Consider the following 20,284-nt stretch of genomic DNA (forward strand, 5'->3'; position numbering starts at 1 on the left):
CTGCTCTCATCACTGATTAAAATACCCTTGGTAAAACTAGCCAGCAAGCCAGCTGGCTCTTTGAAGTGTCCTATAAGAGAAAATAGCTGGCTTCCCCAACATCTCCCATGCTGGACAAAAGCTGACAGCATCCTCTAATGTTTCCCATTGCGGAGACAAGCCAGCAGGTTTGTACAATGTCTCTTGCCCAAGAAGAGATAACTGGTTTGCTCAACCTCGCTAGCAGCTAGGAGGAGGGGTTGGTTTGGCTTGCCATCAACTCTAGAAAGTAGACATTGAGGAGATGGCTAGCTAGAGCCATTTCTATGCACAAAATTCCTTCTGAGCGTAAGAATCTCAGCATATAAATATCCAGTGGCATAATAAAAATAATGGCTGGCTCCAGGGAGAATAGGAATAACATAAAACTGCCCTAGGGTAAATATAGTCTTCTTGGATTGTACGTATTACATTCAGCATTTGGCTTCAGGCAATATACCACAACCTCTGACCAATATTTTATATTTATGTCCTCAGAGTCAGTCAGTATTTGTACTTACACACATCTCCTGCTTTGCTGTATGCACACAGATACAAAGAGAAGAATACACAGAAGTCTTCTTTTATCGAAACAAGCCTTGCTAGGGGAAAGAGGTTCAAGTAAAAAAATGTGTATTTTAAGAGAGTGAAGAATATTGACCTTAAAGGAAGTTAGATTAGGCCAACAGAAACCACAAGCTCCTTTTAGTTCCTCTAAAAACCTAATTGTTGTACATTAGTTTTGTTTTTGTTATTCACACGAGGCTCTTCAGGCATATATATATATATATATATATATAATAATAGAATTGCTCCTTCAGCTTAAATGGTACCTTTTTCCTCAAAAGCTCTGCTCCCTGTGTGCATTCAAAAAAATATCTATTGATCTGAGTGATAAAAGTAAGTTGTTACCACTTTTTACTCTTGTTTGCTCTGCAGAGCCTATACATCTAGAAGAGTGAGGGCTGGATTGCATTCTGGCTCATGCATCATCCACAGAATTCTTAACTGATTTCTAGACCCGGGTCAAACTTTTCCCTCAAGGAATAGCAATAGCTTTCACATGTCTAACTGAAGATAACGAGTTTTCACAGATGTAACTTGAAGGGATGAGGGGGTTATATACATACAGAGGAGGGCAGAATTTTGCCTGTAGAATTTTTTACACTTGCAGTGATGCATAAACGAGAAAGAAGGCAACTTGACCTTCAGAGTGGAGGGCAGGTTTACAGGTCTGGCAGTTAAAAATAAATTTCATCACTTGTATACTGAACAAATTTGAAATAGATTCACCGTGTGAAAATAAACCCAGAACCATAGTGTGTCATCTTTACAGAGCCTTTTTGGTTTTGTTTTTTTTTAGAAGAAAACCCTACTTTAACAGCAGTATTAGGGTTTATAATTGAAGCTCTATCGTTATCTGCCTGCGATGTCAAAAATGAAAATATGTCTCATGGAACAGGAACTGACTGACCATCATTTGACTCAGTGAATGACCTCTAGCAAACCCTTCTCCACACCTTAGAAAGGATAGAATTATTATTCTACATGCATCCTCCATGACACTAGGGACTAAAGAGCAAGACATTAGTTTTTCAGAGATGGAATTACTAAAATACTGTATAAAAAATTCTTTAATGAAAAATCCTAAACTGCCTTTTTAAATTAATGAAGTTAGAGACAGCATCAACTTTAGATTCATCAGTTCCAAGGCCAGAGGGGACCATTGTGATCCTCTGATCTGCCCTTCGGTACAGATCTTTTAGAAAAACATTCAATCTTGATTTAACAATTGTCAGTGATGGAGACTCTGTCATGACCCTTGAGGGGTAGCTCTCCGGCCTGCCTTTTGTGAACAGTACCTCTTCCCCTTCTCCCCTCAGCAGCACAGTACCTGCCTGATCTCATTCAGGCCTTGGCTGCCAATGCGAGGCAGCAGATTTGCAGGGCTAGATATGCCATCAGCATGCTGCAGATTGTGTTACTGTTGCACCAATGCAGCCCCTGGATTATGTTTTGTATGAGGGAGTGAGGTACTGTTCCCTACGAGCACCATGGGATACGTCTAGTCAATTTTGAAAAGTTACTTTAAAGTAAGTGAATGTCTTACGCCTGCCCTTCAGTCCCTCTGCCAGTTTCTGTGACTTTACAACAGTTTCTTATTTCTGAAAATGTTTTCATCTTCCCAGTTGCTATGTAAAGACTTGCACAAATGTAAGGGAAACTGACTGAATATACAGTGAAACTGACTATTCTTTAAGTGCTGACAAATCTACAAAGTAAACAAACTGGGGGTATTATATGCAAGTATCTTTGGGGTGAAATTCTGGCTCCACTAAAGTCAGTGGGAGTTGTCACTGACTTTAATGAGCCACAATTTCACCCTTGATATCTTTCACATACACTATTCGTAGATGGTGTAACAGTAGTGAGTAAAAAGCAACAAAAAGTCCTGTGGCACCTTATAGACTAACCAATGTATTGGAGCATAAACTTTTTGTGGGTGAATATCCACTTCCTCAGACGCATGTCCAGACTAACACGGCTACCCCTCTGATACTTGATGCCAGTAGTGGGTAAAACATTTTCAGATTCAAGTGAATTTTTAATTAACAGTGAAATACAGTGGTACCAGCATTACATATGGTGTATTTGATATTTACCAGGTAGATAGTTGCAGAGTCTCTCTATTGCTTCTTTTGCTGTACAGTTGTGAACCATTGCAAGCTGTTCAATTACTGATACCACAAGCACACATCCTGCAAACAAGCAAAACAAAGAGATCACTATCTCATACATATGACAAGATTAAATAGAGTGTCTATATAGCCAAGTGGACATGAACCATTAGGTGTATTGTTTTTTGAGATGTTCCATGGCTGATAATATTTCTGAAAAAACCCCAACTCCACTATATTTCTAACTTTTATTAAAACAGAGCTACTTATCAAGCCAGAGGTTGGATGCAATTGGTAGATGAATGCACAAAACAACCTGAATTTTATACAGCCATATTTAGATCTGGTCAAGACTCTCATCAAATCTGACATTTCAAAATTTGTTTTAATTCTGAATCAGAAGAAAACCATACATTTCCTGGAACAAAAACTTTCTGAAAACAAAACTCAGTGTAATAAAATCAAGATGTTTTGTTCCAAACTTTGATTTTTGTATGTTATATCATAACAGCATATACAATAAATTTATAAAAAAACATGATGAAATAAAACATTAAAATGTTTCATTCTGATAATGTAGAAATGCTTTTTTATTAAAAAAATGTGAATTAAATTTTGTCAAAATCTACATGTTCCAGCAGAAAGTTAAGATTTCTACAAAACGGTATTTTCCAATAGAAAAATATTTTGTTAGAAATTTTTAACTAGCTGTAGCCACACTGGTGAGAAACACCATACAAACATACAATTTTCTAGGTTTGATTCCTGTTCCTAATGTGAATCCACCTGCACCTAAGAAACAAACTGAGGAAGGAAAAAAAATATTCTAGAGATCCAACACTATTCCAACAGCCAGTATAATAATCAGCATCTTGACACTCTGCACATAGCTGGCAATCACATGCCCATGGTTGATTCACAGTCACATAACTGTTACATCTTCACAGCATGCATCTGGACAGAAATAGGCAAAAACTGAAGGACAAAAAACTCCTGCATGACTGTAGATTAGAAATCACCAACTGCAAATATAACACATCAAACAAAACACTCCAGTGACAACATGGCCTAGTCCTGCACAGGATCTCCATGCGAGTCAATGGAGGTTCTACACACAAAGGACTTGCAAGAGAAGGCCCCGAGACAGCAAAATAAACATTTGCTAAGGCCGAAATATTTCCTAAATTCACCATGCTCCCGTTATGTGGTTATACATGGGTCATTTTCTGAGCTCTGGTAAGCACAGGGACTGCTCATTGCTGCTCCAGCCCTGAGCAAGCGGGAACACAGCCTTGCCTCTACTGAACCAGACAGTAGAGCAAGGCTGGTGCACCAGGGGAAATGACAGAGAATGAGGGAAGAGGTTCTATTTAATCCTAACAGAGCACAGTTCATTCTCCTTGTGTGCAAGGGGCAGAACTGTACATTGGCCAAACCAGACAGTCTCTACGCAAAAGAATAAACGGACACTAATCTGACATCAGGAATCATAACATTCAAAAACCAGTAGGAGAACACTTCAACCTCTCTGGCCACTCAGTAACAGACCTCAAGGTGTCAATTTTGCAACAGAAAGACTTCAAAAACAGACTCCAATGAGAAACTGCTGAGCTTGAATTGATTTGCAAATTAGATACCCATAACGCTGGCTTGAATAGAGACTGGGAATGGCTGAGTCATTACACTACTTGAATCTGTTTCCTTATGATAACTATCCTTACACCTTTTGTCAACTGTCTGTAACTGACCATCTTGATTATCACTACAAAAGTTTTTTTCCTGCTGATAATTAATTAATTAGCCTCTTGGAACTGGTATGGCATCTTCTCTGTATGTATATGTATATACTCTTCTTATATGTTCCATTCTATGCATCCGATGAAGTGGGCTGTAGCCAACGAAAGCATATGCTCAAATAAATTTGTTAGACTCTAAGGTGCCACAAGTACTCCTGTTCTTTTTAAGATCTATTTGTTTCCAGCAGCCCAAATAAGGAATTCCCTTTGTATTCAATACAGCTGAGTCCTGACTCTTTTCTCCCACCAGGGACTACTGAGGAGATTCTGATCTCAGGTTTTGGTTTGACACAAAACAGAGATGCAAAATTCAAATACTGATATAGATCCAAGCTTTCCCAAAGCTCAGCGATATTAACATTCAGGGTTTTGGTCAGACCTATATCTAGTAAGGGGCAGTTAAATTCTCTATTGATGACCCTGCCACAATGTGCTAATAAACCAAACAAGGTGTTATTTTCCCATATAAGGCTGCGATATTCTTCATGGACCTGGTTATGAGTTGGAAAGTGGTGGAGAAAATATACCACCATTGGAAATTATTAGGCCCAGTCTCTTTATGGAGAGTTTTTATTAAAAGGTAATATAATTCTATATAGAGAAAAGCAAACCTTATATTTTATAGGAAGTAATTCAAGGACACGAATGGGAATAGCAGGCAGCTCACCATCTCATGGTAGACATAAAAAAACCCTGCTTCACTATACTTAACCTCATTAAACAAAACCCTCAACAGGACTCCTTAAGAGATGTAATTTAGAAGGCATGCTAATTATTAGAATGGATACTTACATAAAACAGAGAATAAATTGAAAGAGACACCAAGGAAGAAAGACAGCAGCACATTTCAAGGAACTAGCACTTAATCAAAAAAAAAATTCACCATGAAGAAAATATCCCAAATAATAAAGACGTTAGAAACAAAATCAGAGACCCAACATCAGTGCCCAGAGCAGACATACTGTACATCCCTATACCCACCATGGAAACCCTGCTAGGAACATATCCAGGAGGGACTTCTATTCTGTATACCTAGGGCCCCCACCACTGTAATGTCTGAGCACTTTACAAATATTAGCAAATTTACCTTCCCAACCCTTATTACTGCCTCTATTTTACAGAGATTAAATGACTTGCTCAAGCTTACATAGGAAATACGTGCCAATGCTAAGAAGTAAACTTGCCTCTTGAGTACCAGTCCAGTGCTTTAACCAAAAGACTACCCTTCCTTTCACAACCCTTGGTCTAAATAGTTTACAGTCTTGAAGACAGGAGTAAAAACATGAGATGCACTAGCCAAACGAGAGGCAGGAGTTGGCTTTGACAGTTCTAAATAGTAGTAGTTATTATTTTTCATTTTTGTTGTGTGTGGGCCTCACTGAAGAAGTGACTCTTCAGGGAAGATCTGAATGAAGACAGGACACTGGCTGGGAGAAGTGGGTTTGGAACGTTATGCATTGCATTCATGGCAGCCTGGAAAAAGTGCAAAGATGGGAGCAGGAGAAGAAAACTCTAGGGGCATCAAGGTCAACACTGTTGGCAGAGCAAAAGGCACAAGGGGAGAATGTGAGAGGAGACAAGAGCTGAATGTAGGCTCAGGTAGAACTGAGCACAGCCTGGAATCCAGGGCAAAATGTTCAAATTGATGCCCTGGCAAGGAGAACCTGATGGAGTGGTTCAAACAAGGGAGTGAGAGGATCTATCGGCAAATTCCAAGCATGGTCACATTCACAGAGAAAAGACATGTTCTCTCCCCCTACCAATAATGTAAGTCAAATTTACAGAGATTTTCATTTAGATTTTGAACATCTACTTCCTCAAGCTGAGCAACCTGTCACTTTGAGCAGCTGAAGGTGACAGAGACTGCAGGGCAGAAAAATAATGTTCCATTTGTCATTGTTATATAACAGAGAACTCAGCATTTTCACTGATGTTTCACCACCTAAGCCCCTGATAGCATTCCCTCTGTATCTCCTGTTCATGATATATCCATTTCTCAGTTAACAAAGCAATAAAGCGCACATCTGCTTTTCTTTCAACGCCCTGTACTGTAGCCATTTATAGCGGGGAAGAAGTTTCAGTCATAGCCATAGTTACAATCCTGTCAGTCCTTGTGGAATTCTTCTTCCTACCTTTCTTCTTGCACTCTATCGGGCAGGAAGGAACTATGTGCTGTTGTGGTTAGGGCTCCATATAGCTGCCATTTAATGTAACCAGTCAGTGTGATACCATACTCCCATTGATGATGTGATTATATGATGTAATCATAGCATGTTTGCAGTCAAGCAGAAAGGGGAGGATGTACATCCTCTGTCATGTCACTTCTTTTGTGGTCTTCATAGTTGTATTATAGTATCCAAAAACCGAACTAAGTATCATATTCACTTCATATTTCAGCTGCAGCAGCATGTCAATAAGATGGATGCCAGAATGTTAATTACACTGTTAGATGGATGCATGTTCAGATTGCATTCCGATGTATTACAGACAGATTTTATTTCAGTGTAAAACTAAGTCTGATAGAAAACAAATCAACATAACAATTCATCCTTTTCTTCCCAATGCCCTAGAAGAGAATGACATATGGTAAAGTTATAAATATATACCAAGTGGATTTTTGGGAAGTTTAGGCTGGAATTCTCTCTTTAAATTATAAGATATTCAAGGCAGGGACTGTGCCATAGTGCACACTGATCATATCATAATCATACACCATTTATAGGTTCAATTTTTCTCCAGGCATATACTAACAACATCAGCAGAGTATCAGAGGGGTAGCCGTGTTAGTCTGGATCTGTAAAAGTGGCAAAGAATCCTGTGGCACCTTATAGACTAACCCAGAGGTTTTGGAGCATGAGCTTTCATGAGTGAATACCCACTTCGTCGGATGCACATAGTGGAAATTTCCAGGGGCAGGTGTATATATATGCAAGCAAGAAGCAAGCTAGAGATAACGAGGTTAGTTCAATCAGGGAGGATGAGGCCCTGTTTTAGCAGTTGGTTTTCACACCTCAACTGCTAGAACAGGGCCTCATCCTCCCTGATTGAACTAACCTCTTTACCTCTATCTTGCTTCTTGCCTGCATATATATACCTGCCCCTGGAAATTTCCATTACATGCATCCGACGAAGTGGGTATTCACTCATGAAAGCTCATGCTCCAAAACCTCTGGGTTAGTCTATAAGGTTCCACAGGATTCTTTGCTACTTCAACATCAGCAGAGCTTACTTTTGCTACAGCCTTTTTAAAAAAAACAAAAAAAAACCTCCACAGTAAGCAGACAAATCATCAGCTCCTCACACAGAAATATTAGCAAATCTTCATAAGACTTTTATGATCTGTACTCTGTTGGCTAAAAATGGAAAATCACTAGGTAGATAAAAAGGAAATGAGGGGGGAAAAAAAGAAAAGTCAACTGCCTTTGAAGACCTGGTGAAATCTCACCGCTTTAATCATTTCTGCTGATGTCAGAGAATATTTTCAGAGAGTATATAAGCTTTTTAATACCGTGGGCTCAGTAAAAAAGCAAGTTACCCAATTTCAGATCTAGAAATATCCGTTTATAGCTGTTTTTAACTCAGCAAACTGATATTTGATTTATTTTTCATATTGTGTGAGGCGCATCTGAAGCAAGTTAAATTGGTTCCTCATTGAAGTTGAAAACTTGCATTTATTTTGTAGCGTGTGGGATTTTCTTTATAAACAAGATTTGAGAAATTGACTGTTCCATGGTACTTGATAATAGGTTTCAATGTCTTGACAGGTTGAAGAATGTTTTCTCTAGAAGAAATGCATTGGTATTATAATGCCTACTAGCCATTAGAAACTAGACTCTGGTATTAATAAAATACCTGTCTCTTTCGGAGATAGTTTGCCCCATTTGCTATTAATTTATGAGGAGATAAGAGGAAACCATAACCATTTTACTCAGCAGCAGTAATCTGAAAATTCACATGGCAAGGAGCACTTCTCCCCATCTATTTGAAAATAGTGTATAATAATAAAATGACATTACCAATGGACTAGAAAAAAATCATATCCTTATAATAAAACCAGAGCAAGAGAGATTCATTTCTTGGCCATGCAGCCTCTAGCAATCTGAGCAGACTGTTTAACTTAATCCACTTCTGCAGCAACATACAAAAGAAACTATCATTAGAATTATATCTATGGCTGCTGTGAAAGTGTCAAGGCACACAGAGTTGCCTCTTTAGTTTTCAAGTTTCTGATTGCAGATAAGTTTGTGTAAATCCAAGACTTTATTAAATGGATTCTCTGGCACTCTACATGAACCCACAGACCTTCATGTTACTGGATGAGAATAGCTTGCCATCCTTTACTTTGATCTAGGTTCTAGACAATGGAGTTTTTCCTCATCCCTCTATTCACCTTACTGAACTCCTAGTTAGGCAAACTGCCCCTCTGAAAAGTGCAGTTCAGACATGAAATGAGAGAAAGGCTGAGGGGCTTTCCAGGCAAATTGCTTCCACCATTGCGTAAACTCTGAGGGCGAGATTGTGGCTAGCCCTTTCACAAACACACACACAGTGGTGAGGAAACAACGATCTTCCCCTTTTAGGCAGCTAACGATGCTTCCCCTGTTACGCAGCTCATCCGATCTGAGCTAGCAGAAGTCTCTGTACTTGGGCTGGGAGGCTTGCTCCGAGCTGTGGTGTAGATGGAGGAACTACCCAGAATGGAAGTCCCTGTGCTCAGAGGAGCATCAGGGCTGTGACTAATTTGTTTCCGCTAGGAGCAACTCGCTGAAAAGGCAGCTGGATGTGGAAGAAGCTATGGCTCTGCTTTCCCAGCCCCATGGAGCCAGCCAGTTGTGCAGCAGAGAGAATGTTGTACCCCTAAAGGGGTGTTGCAAATTATTCTCTGCTCCTTGTGCTACTGGGATGCACAAGGAGGCATTCTCTCTAAAGCACCGCTGAGTTGTGTGTGTGTGTGTGGGTGGGGCAGTCTGTGCAGAAGAGTACCTAAATAATGAACACTATTTGGTGGAAAGGCACAATATTTGATCTTCAGCGGTATCTTTTTGAAACTTGGACTATAGAGCAGTGTTTGGAGAATGGGATGAGCTCCTCTCACTCTTCCCCTTTTCACTTGAACATGAGTAATCATTCCTAGTCCTCCCTCCTCTAGAAGAAGTACAAGGTGTAACAGTGTGTACTACTGCTGTGTGCACTGCATGTGTCTACTTGTATGGATTTCATTACTTCATTTACATATTGTCTTCCCACTCTACCGAGAAAATCCAAATAGGAAGACTTACTATATGTGAGAGTCTCTGCTACACAGGCAGCTGGAATAAAGCAGTTTTGTTAGTAAGTTGTCTCTTTCCATTGTGTTTAAATAAGACATTCGCTATTGCAGAAGGAGTCAGGAAACCCCATATTAATATTGTAAAAGCTAAACTGCTGAGGTGTGGAGGTACCATTTTCTATCCAGGTGCACTAAATTTTCAGGAGCCAAGCTAACATTGGCTGACTCCCCTCACAGTTGCTCAGAATCAGCTGCAGAGGGAAGGGCTATTTCTTCTCTAAGGGATAGATTTTTTGCTCAGTAATTGATGGGGTCAGGAGCGAAGCACCCTGCAGAGAACAACCAATTGCTGGCTCCATTTCTTGCTTTCTCCACTCCACTTCCAAAGATCCTAAGTCTAGCCCTGCAGAGCTCCTGTGGAGCAGCATCCCCAATCTCCAGTGGGCATGAGCTTGTAGCAGTCCATTCTTCCTGCTTTCTGCTTTGGGTAAGGATTGTTTTTGCTGCTTGCAACATAAGACAGCATCTGATCCTAGTTATTAAAGAACATCCTCCATAAAATGAGTTCAAGTTCAATGGAAAATAAAAACAGATCTAAATATACAGAAAAACCTCCTGATTTCTGTCTGTGAAAGAATGACCCTTATAAAAATGAATATCCATTCCCAAATGTTGTACATATCTTAAATGTTTCCTATTGATATCAAGAATGAGGATTTTCTGAAGCACACTTAGCACTTCTCCCATTTCATGCAGTTGTCTTGCCCCTATCACTTTGCCTTCCCATACACCTGCATTTGGACGAAGAGTCTGGTTGTCTTGACCTCTCATATGTTTACATATTTTTATCTGCTTCAGCTGAATAGATTGGTAAATTAGCTAAGAGCTGGGGCTGATAATATATGGTTTCAACAGGCACAACATTGTTCTAAGTCAATATCCCTTAATCTATTGTATTTCACAGTTAATACAATACTTGTCCAAGTTTCAGAAAACTCTATTACAAAAGGAGCCTTAGGATATGGAGGAAAATCAGGAAACAGAGTTAATAAAAAAATGTCTTGGCTATCTCAGTTGGAGTCCTTAGGAATGATTAATACAACATAGAGTGTATAGCCAGAGAGGGCTCTGAGACATTTCTGGAACTGTACTTCTGCAGAGAATTTGTTGTATTTTGACTTGCTTCAACATATTGGTCTAAAATCATCCCTGAAGCCAAAAAAAAAGAGAGGAAATGTGATCTAATGGTTAAGGCACCTCAATAGATCCTCAGGTGAAAGTGAAGTCAATGGAGATGTGACAGTTTACACCAGTGGAGGATCTGCCCATGGAGTTGGGAGTCTTGGAGTCTATTCCATCGGAGACTTCCTGTGTGACTTTGGACAAGCCAGTTCCGAAGGCCTCAGTTTCACCGTCTGTAAACAGGCTCAGTGTTTATAGAGTGCAATAAAATCCTTGAAGGCAATTATAAATTATTATTCTATAGGGCTTGTTCACTTTCCCCCATACATGCTCCCTGATAAGCACACGTGCAGATGCATGCTATTCTATAGAAGACAGTGCATCTGAATTTCCAAGTGGCCAAATGTGCATTTTCCCCCCCAATTCCTCCAACTCTGCATCACTCACTGTAAAATGGATTTATATGGGCCTTGCATCTCAAAAACCTCTCCTACCAGGCTACCCAGAGGACCTATGGCTTTTGAAGAAAAAGTAAAAAGAGACCTGAGTTTGGGAGGTTTTGAAGGACAAAATTCAGATTTTAGTTTTCCATATCATATGTATAATATGTAAATACATTGGATAGAGACACTGATGTGACTAATTTTAAGTACTCACTTTTAAAAATGTTGGCATAGACTATACATTTTCCCCTAAATTTGCTGTGTTATGCAACATATTTTGCATATTAAATACATATGTGGCAATACACAAATTTTATTTAGAATATTACCAAATTTTTCAATTTGCATTATATTTGAGCTATGCAGCATAATATAATGTAGTTTATTACCATATATTTAAAATATTAATATCAATATATTAATATTTTAAGTGTATTGCATCTCAGTAGTTGGCATGGCACAAAAACCTAGGAACATCACATGTCACTTTTCTTGTTTACCACAGTCACTCTGAGCATCATGCAATAGCAAGGACAGAACTCTGATCCTACTGCTCAAACAACAAACGTCTCTTTATTATTCTCTCCTCTAGACACCATACAGGGACCATGGTATAGATGTGGAAAGTTCTGACTCCACCCAGTAGAGGTCAGTGGTACCTATCCACATTGGCAAAATAGATGCCTGGTGCTACACAAGGTGTATCTGAAAGATAATCATTTAGCAAAATATATAACACAAGCATTTCCAATAGATTTGCCTCTTTGATATTGTTTAACATAAAAATGTTTGTGTGTGTGCGCGTGTGTGTGTAATCTAAGAAGTGATGTTCTCTATTCCTCTCTTCTCTGACACCCCAATTCAGGAAAGCTTCCCTCTTCAGAAAGGTGCTTAAGTGTATGCTTAACTTTAACATGTGCTTAAATCCCACTGAAGCCTGAACTGAGGTCAGAATGGTTTACTCACATCTTTACTTCCAGTTTGTCCTCAGTCTAATGCAAAAAAATGACCACAGTAGTTATTCATGAAGTAACACCTAGAAGCCCCAGTTGTGCTAGGTACCGTATATATACAAACACATACCAAAAAGACGATCCTTTCCCCAAAGAGCTTACAATCTTAACATTTTATATGCACAAAAGTAAAGAGATTAAAATGTAGGACTTCCCAAACCACTGAAAGGTGTTCATTGAGTATGTGCAATACTTTCAATAACCCTATAAGGAGAAAATATATATATATATATATATATATATATATATATATATATATATATAAGCATTTGGTGGCTGAGTTACAGCTATTATGGGAATCATAAACAACTTTTAATCATCATATCATTCAAACGTACCAAAAAAGAATGTTACTAAAGGTGCAAGGGAAAAAAAAGTTTAGCCTTTGGGCTAAGAACAAGTACAAGGAATTTCAACCCAAAGGGTGATGGGTAAAATGTTCAAAATGCACCATAATGTGTGTAAGTATGCTACATACTTTCTTCACAGCACTCATTGTTATGTGTATGCTTTATGGCCACTGTCTTTCAAGGAGATTCCTAAGTGCCTAAGTCACTTTTTAAAATGAGACTTAAGTGCTTTTGAAAATGTTATCTTATATTTCTTGAAATTTCTCTGAAAATAGAGGCTTAGAATGAAAATATCTATTCAACTGCTGGTATGGTATACTACCACAGAGCTATATATGCCTGGGATTCATATATACATATCTCAACCAAAGGAAAAAACAATAATATACCAAACACTTGACATTTACTACTGAGTATGGGCCAAATCCTGCTCACTTTCATCTGTGAAAATCAAGAGTAACTTCAATGAAGTGAATGGCTTCACTCTGCATTTACACTGGTTTATGTGAGATGAGATCAGAATCTAGCCTAGACTGTCAGCCTAAAACGAATTGTGGTTTTACACAGATGCGAAAGTATGGCATTTTACAGCACTCATTGGTCTATACATTATGTTTATAGCACACTGCTTCCCTAGACAATATCTACACAGCCATTTTGTTTCAGCATTATTATTAAAAGCCTCTCACTGTGTTAGGTATGTGCCACTGTATTAAATTATCAGGAACTGCAAACAACATTGATCTGAGATTTGGAATTTATTACCCAACAGTAAGAGACAGGGTGGGTGAGGTAATCTCTTTAATATGCTGGGACCGACACGGCTACAATTACACGGCATACTCTACAGTAAATTATTCAGTCCTGCATCCATGCCATAAAAAGCACAGCTAGACAGTTTTAAAAGTTGGATATCATACAAATTAGGGCTGCAAATTAACACTTTATGACACAGGAGAGCCTGGAATTATGGGTTAGGTTTTTTCCCTGCTTTTCTGAAGTTGTTGTTATTATTATTAAAAATATACATGGTTTTAATATGGTGCCTACTGCATGCCCCCACATCCCTGAAGTTAGGTTCTCACAGATGAATGCAAGAGGTGGTCCAGGGAAGTTGATGAGAAGAATGAAGGAGAATTACATTGGCCCTGGTAAAGCTGAAATTGGCCTGTGTGGCTGCTGACCCATGCAATATCAGTCAGCTAGAGAAGATTAAATGAGCTGCTGCCCAAACATATTGTGCTCTCTCTGATTAATAGCCTCATTCCAAAGGGCAGCCAAAGTGGAGCTGCAAAGGGGGCTGTGCAGTCTGAAGTTTTTAAAAAAATAAAATGTGCAATTAGCAAGAAGTGCCCTGCAACTGCAACACACAGTCACATCATTATGAGAGACTCCACTGATCATTTGCACAGATCCCCTACAGCACTCGCTGGCAACTGAGGAGAGAACAGAAGCTTATTTTAAAAATCAATAGCAATGTAAAAATATTCAACAGAGATGCAAAAGAAGAAATGAGGAGAGAGAGAGAATGTGATGGTAGACATGGCCAACAATAATACCTGACATTCAAACTGTATTTAGCAAATATTAACTATTTCCCACCACAGCCTTGTGAAATGGGCATTATTTTGCTTGTTTTAGCAGATGGGGAAACGGAGACATAAGAGGTTAAAGGCCACACTCTCATACCTTTTTCAGAGAAGTTGTGTGTGTAGTAACTTGCTTGACAAGTTGCCTCAGTGAAAGCAAAGGGCTACTCTTGTCAAAAGGTACAATGAATGTTAATAAGGGTTTACAAATCGTCCTAATTGGCTTTTAAGGCCACACAGCAAGTTAGTGGCAAAGCCAGACTCAGAACTCAGGGGCTCCTAACTCACCTATCCTGCATGTAGAGCCCTAGATCTGGACCTCTACAGGGAAACGCAGCTGTTTCCCTACAGTTTTAATTTAAATACATAAAATGGCAGCAGTTTATCTATCATTATAAAAATGATGGAGGAGAATATCACAACACAAAGAAGAGCAGAGGGAATCCCTAAATTGTTTGTAGTGTCTTTATTTTAAAAGACAGCATCATAAAGTTCCCTTTTACATAGGTCTACATTGAAATAGTGAAGATAGTTTTCATTTTCATAAGTCTGTTCCGAAAAAGCCTTCTGCAGATTGAGGAATAGAATTTTTCAAACTAGTCTGGCATGTGCTTATGTGTGCAAAATGCACACACAATGATATGCATTATTTTTGTGCTATTATTAGGACTGGATGAAAGTTAACTGTCAGAACTGATTGTGGATGGAAAATTCAGTTTTCAACATAATTAATTGTTTTGAGAAAAATGCCTGCACACTGCAGAACATTTTGATTTTTTATTGAAAAACCAGATATTTGAAAACAAATATTTTGACTGAAACTCAAAATATTGATTTTAATATCCTGCCTTGGTTCCTCATGGGAGTTTCATCTTGGTTTCCTCTACCTCTGACCTCCTCCATGGGCTTCTAAGGCAAACTACATCTCCCATGATGCATTGTGGCCAAGGAGTCCCATGATGCAACCACATCCCCTCAACATGAGGGAAGAGTACAGTGCATCATGGGAGACACAGTCTGACCTCAGAGCCTGGACTACAAAGCAGACCAGACACATAAAACATCTGAATTACAACTCCCATGGGGTACCATAGGAGCATTCCTGAAACAAAATATTTTGATTTTCAGTTTCACTGAAAAATCAAACTGTTTAGTGGAAAATTTCAACAATTATTTTTTCCCCAGTTTCCACTGAAATTTTTCACAAAGCTCATTTTCCAACCAACTCGAGTTATTACCATGATTATACATGTAAATCAGGCAAATTGCATACACAGGTGCACTGAACTGTCCATTCACATGAGCAGTTGCGCAATTCATTTATGCAAAGGACGTAACGGTCTTTGAAAGTTAGCCACCAGTTGGACACCTAACCTGCCTGAAAGTCTGCTCCTGAAAGAAAATCTCCCTATATATTTTATAGTGGGCATTTTCACTAGAGAGTTTGCCATTTCCTGTTAAAAATACTGCTTCATCTTATATCAGCATATGATATATATGAAAAGGGGAGTCCTGGATGATTCTTCAATCTCTCTCGCTTCTGTCCGAAACAAAGGATGCAGTTAATAAGTCTGTGGCTTGAGGCAGCTGTTGAAGAGGAGACAGAAATGATGTCCACACTTCCCTTAAAAAAGAAAAAAAATCCTATTTTCCCTTGCTTTTAAGAAGGTTAGTTTTATTGACTTAGGGACTGAATCTTCGCTCACACCAGTTTAACTCCAGGCACTTCTGTGAAGTTATTCCTGTTTTACACCAGTGTAAGTGTAAAAAATCAGATCCTCAGACTTTTGTTGATTAAAGGGAAGAAACACAAATGCTTGTCATTCTTTTCAAAATTAATACAGAAAGCGAGTAATAAGAAGTTAAACCACAGGCACTGCACTCGGGATAATGAATCGTTGTGTGTGTATGAAATTACAAAGCCTCTCTTGCTGGCCCTCTGCGCATGCATTTTTAATTATCTGAACAGCACCAATTTAGCTCGCAGAGTTTTCAGAGGCATGACAATCTTGTTTGGTCATGAGTCAAATTCTGGCATCACATAGATGGTTTCAGCACAATTAATGATTTTCTCTACATCAAGAAGAGTGCTCTGGATTTTATCCCTCTATACACAAAGTGTAGGGTCAGAGTTTTGAGGGTCTCTTCCAAGAGGGAATAGATATTAAATGGAGGGTCAATGATGTTGGGGATCGGATGAGGGAAGAATTTACCTCCCTTGTATATCAGTGCCTTAAGCAGCCAGCTAGGATTCAGGTGAGGGCGTGGTATTCAAAGATAGATAAGATAGATAATGGCCTTGTGCAAAAATTAAAGGGACACAAGCTTTAAAAAAAATCACATTGTAAGCAAACTAAATCCCTTACCTGTGTTAACAACTTCAATTATTAAAACTGAAGGAATTTAAAAAATACAATTTACTTTTCACTGTTTGTATTGTTTGTTTACCATTTTCACTGCTGTCTCCTTGGACAATAAATATCAGTTAATTCCATTTTGCTTTAATTACAGTTTGTTCCTCTTTCAGGTTCCCCATGTTTCAGTGAGTGGGTTGCAGACACTGCTGGGTAACATTTATTTGTTGGAAAACAAATGTTTCTATTAGACATTTTTAATTAATGGAAAAGTTTTCTACTCATCTAACGTTTTAAAAAAGCTTTGTTTTACAAAGCCTACAATTATTCTCCCTTTCCTAATCATAAAAGTAATTTTAGACTCAAAATAAAAGATTTTTCTTTGTACACACAGAAACATTAAAAAACTTGTATAAACAGTGTGAAAACGGATATGTGAATCCTATGGGAACTAATTCAGTGAAAACTGAATTATCTAGAGAGGGACAAAAAGGAGTCAAACAAAATCTGTTTGGTCATAAAGCAGATTGATGTTTGTTTTGTAAATATATGTCAATTATAAATAAATGAATAAATAAAAGCTGCACTCCGTACCTTCGTTGATTCTCCAGCCTACTGCATTTTAACCACAGATGCCAGAAATGCTCCATGCTGACTCTGACATTAGTACTTTTATGAGATTCACTACATCTTGGGAATAAATTGATCAAGTCCATGTTGTGGAGAGCACCATGGACATGTTTGCTAGTGCGCGTGTTTGTCAAAACTCAGATGGGTGAACATCATTCCACCCTCATAAAGCCTAAATCAACTCATATTTGGTTAAGTGCATGGATCCTGGGTGTGTCCATTTAAACCACATCTCAACCTCCATGGCTACTAGTTCAGCATGCAAGTTGGAAGAGGAGCTGCAAACCTCCATGCCGCTTGTGTAGGTAGTTAGGACCACTGAATCCATGTATCTCAAGGCTTCTTCCCTAACAGTTCTCAATGCTTCCCCCTGTGCTGGCCTTTCAGACCAGAACAGACACATCCTCCAAAGCAGGCAAATGCTTAAGTGGTGCAAAAAGCCTTGTACAGGCCCTTCACATCAGATGAATTTCACCCTGAACACTGGGAACATACTGTATTGTCAAATCCAAAGAAGCACTCACAAAATTCTGTGTCCCAAACCTAGATGTATTTCTTAAGAAGATTTTGCCAGGCAAAACCAACTGAGATGAAACTTCTGTTTTTTGAGGGTGTCTTGTGGGAGGGGAAGGGATGCTCATCTGTACAATAAAATGAAACAGAGTAACATACATTCAAAACAGCCACATAAATATTAAACAATCACGTCCTGTTTTCAGTTCTTTAGCTACCAAGTGTGAAAACCAGTATCGCTAATATTTCCTGCAGATCAAGGGTATGAATTCTATCAAACAGCAGCTCCATAATTCTATAAAACAGCAGCTCCAAACCCCATGTTAGCTTTGAGAGTCTTAAAACAGTTATTATTTGGGCTAAGATTACTGGTGTTTTGCAGCAGCGGCAGCTGTTGAAACAGATAAAGGATGATTTATTATGTGCACTGCTAGCCTCTGTTTACCAGTGTAATAACAAATGGATGAACAAAGCAAGCAAACAAAACCTGAATACATACCAAGACAGGTGTGTCCATTGTCACTCCCACCAGAGACCAGAGTTGATTGGGCTCTACCAGAGAGAGGTGAGGTTGAGATGTCCTTCAGAGGAAGCATGAGAAGGAGCACGGAGAAGACTAGAGGGGGAAACATCTGCCAGGACCCCCTCATCCTAGAGAAAGGAAGAAAGAAAGAACTGTAATACAGGAAGAGTACTCAGGGACACACATACTCCTAATACTCAGGGAAAGAGTCGCACACCGGCTTCTCATTCATAATCTGGGGGACAGAGAGAAACTCACACACTCTCCCTGCTACACAGGGAGCATCTCTTTCACCCCCACCTGCTCTTTTGGTGCTCAGGGAGAATCTCACACACACATACCCCTCCCCCCCACACACACACCTCACTGGTACTCAGGGAGGGTTTCTTCCTCCAAACTCCAATCACTAATATTCAAGGAGAGTTGCACAGCCTCTCACTAGTATTCAGGGGTCTCTTCCCCCTCATGCATAACTAGAGAGTCTCCCCTCCCCTAAAAGCACTCATACAACATCCCCCCTCTCACCAGGCACTTAGGGAAAACCAGTAGGACTGTATCTCCCCCCACTCACCCCCACCTGTATTATCCCTTTCTCTTTCCAGCCTTTTCCTTCCCTGCTGGCCTTGGAATAGAAGGGGGCCCGTATGCACTGCTCTGGCTCTGGGCTCTTCAGCCACTTGTAGCAAGCGCAGCAGCAGCAGCGGATGACTAACTGATCATAAAACCACAGCAAGTGCTGGAGACGCTGGGCATTAATAAAACAAGACACTCCCCGACACAGCTAGCGTGGCAAAAACAAAACACAAAAGAAAACACCCCAGAAATAAAATATTACCTAACCCAAACTCTTCCAGTAATATCTCAGGCTGGGCCTTCCACTTTTAGATAGAAATAATGAACATTAATAATAGAAGAAAATACCCTCAGCATTGGTGACTCACTCCCAGCAAACAGCTCAGTTTTCTGTTTTCTTCTTCCCTTTTTCTTAACGAGCGTGGCTTGATCCCTGTGGGGGGTGGCAATCAGGCTGTAGAGTTCTCAGACTGATGTTTTACTTGTGTCAGTCAGCTGAAGTCTAATCATGAGGAAAGGAAAGAAGCCAAGCCAAGTTGCCAACACAATGGGAACAAAGGGGATGCAGGGAGCTGACTGATTCAAAGCAGATTCAGACATCTCTATTCTCATCAGCGTTTTCAAAGTTTGTTTACACCCCCCACCAGTGTCTGAGGGTTAAAAAGCCAGATACTTTTCCTGCTTGGACCATCTAAACAACTGAAGGTTTGCTGCCTGTTTTTCAAATAAGGTTTGAAACAAAAATTGAAGGAAAGTCCACCTTTGCCTGCAACAGAAATGAATAGTGAAATGATAACCTAAAACAACGTAACGGCACAGATGGAACGAGCCCAAATATTTTAACTATGAAGCCGTGGGAGTGGGAGGAAGGATGGTCCTCTGGGTAAAACACTGGATTAGGCCTCAGGGTTCATTTCCTGGGTCTGCCACTGGAGTTGCTTGTTCTCTCTGTGCTTCAGTTCCCCATCTATAAAATGGGGCTAATCATTTTCCATTTCTCCCACTTTTGGTCTGTCTTTTTTTTTCTTTGGTTTATAAACTCTTAGGGCTTAGCCAGCCTCTTGCTGTGTGTTTGTATGGTACAAGAGGGCTCTAATCTCAGGTGTTTAAAGTGGTCTGAAAAAAATGGATGGGAGTCACATCACCTTCACATCTGCCTCCCCCCCCCGCCTGGCAATTAATTCTGCCCCAACACCAAATCAGTCCTGTCCCCCTGTCCTCACATCAGTTCTACTCCCACATCTGTTCTGTACCCTCTGCCTAGCCTCCCCTCTCCTTGTCCTGTAGCTCCTGGAGTTCTTCACCCCCTCTCCCAGGCTGGAGCAGGCTGCAATGGGGTCCCCTCTCTTCTTT

General features: G+C 39.6%; 1 protein-coding gene across 4 annotated transcripts in view; it reads right to left on the bottom strand.

The window, feature by feature from the left end:
• Window positions 1–19,426, bottom strand: part of AOAH (acyloxyacyl hydrolase) — a 123,262-nt gene extending 103,836 nt beyond the window's left edge. Inside the window, exons 1-3 of one of the 4 annotated variants that reach the window (XM_050937722.1) lie at window positions 19,280–19,426; window positions 18,335–18,486; window positions 2,682–2,777 (exon numbers count right to left, since the gene is read on the bottom strand). In XM_050937722.1, the coding sequence (XP_050793679.1) occupies window positions 2,682–2,777; window positions 18,335–18,485 (247 nt within the window). In that variant the 5' untranslated portion in view covers window position 18,486; window positions 19,280–19,426. Of the gene's footprint in view, window positions 1–2,681; window positions 2,778–18,334; window positions 18,487–18,935; window positions 19,066–19,193 lie in introns of those variants that run through there. The other 3 variants (XM_050937725.1, XM_050937723.1, XM_050937724.1) reach the window with 3 other exon arrangements.
• Window positions 19,427–20,284: the final 858 nt, after the last annotated feature.

This window comes from Gopherus flavomarginatus, chromosome 2 (genome assembly GCF_025201925.1).
Source record: "Gopherus flavomarginatus isolate rGopFla2 chromosome 2, rGopFla2.mat.asm, whole genome shotgun sequence".
In the NCBI taxonomy this organism is placed as follows: domain Eukaryota; kingdom Metazoa; phylum Chordata; order Testudines; family Testudinidae; genus Gopherus; species Gopherus flavomarginatus.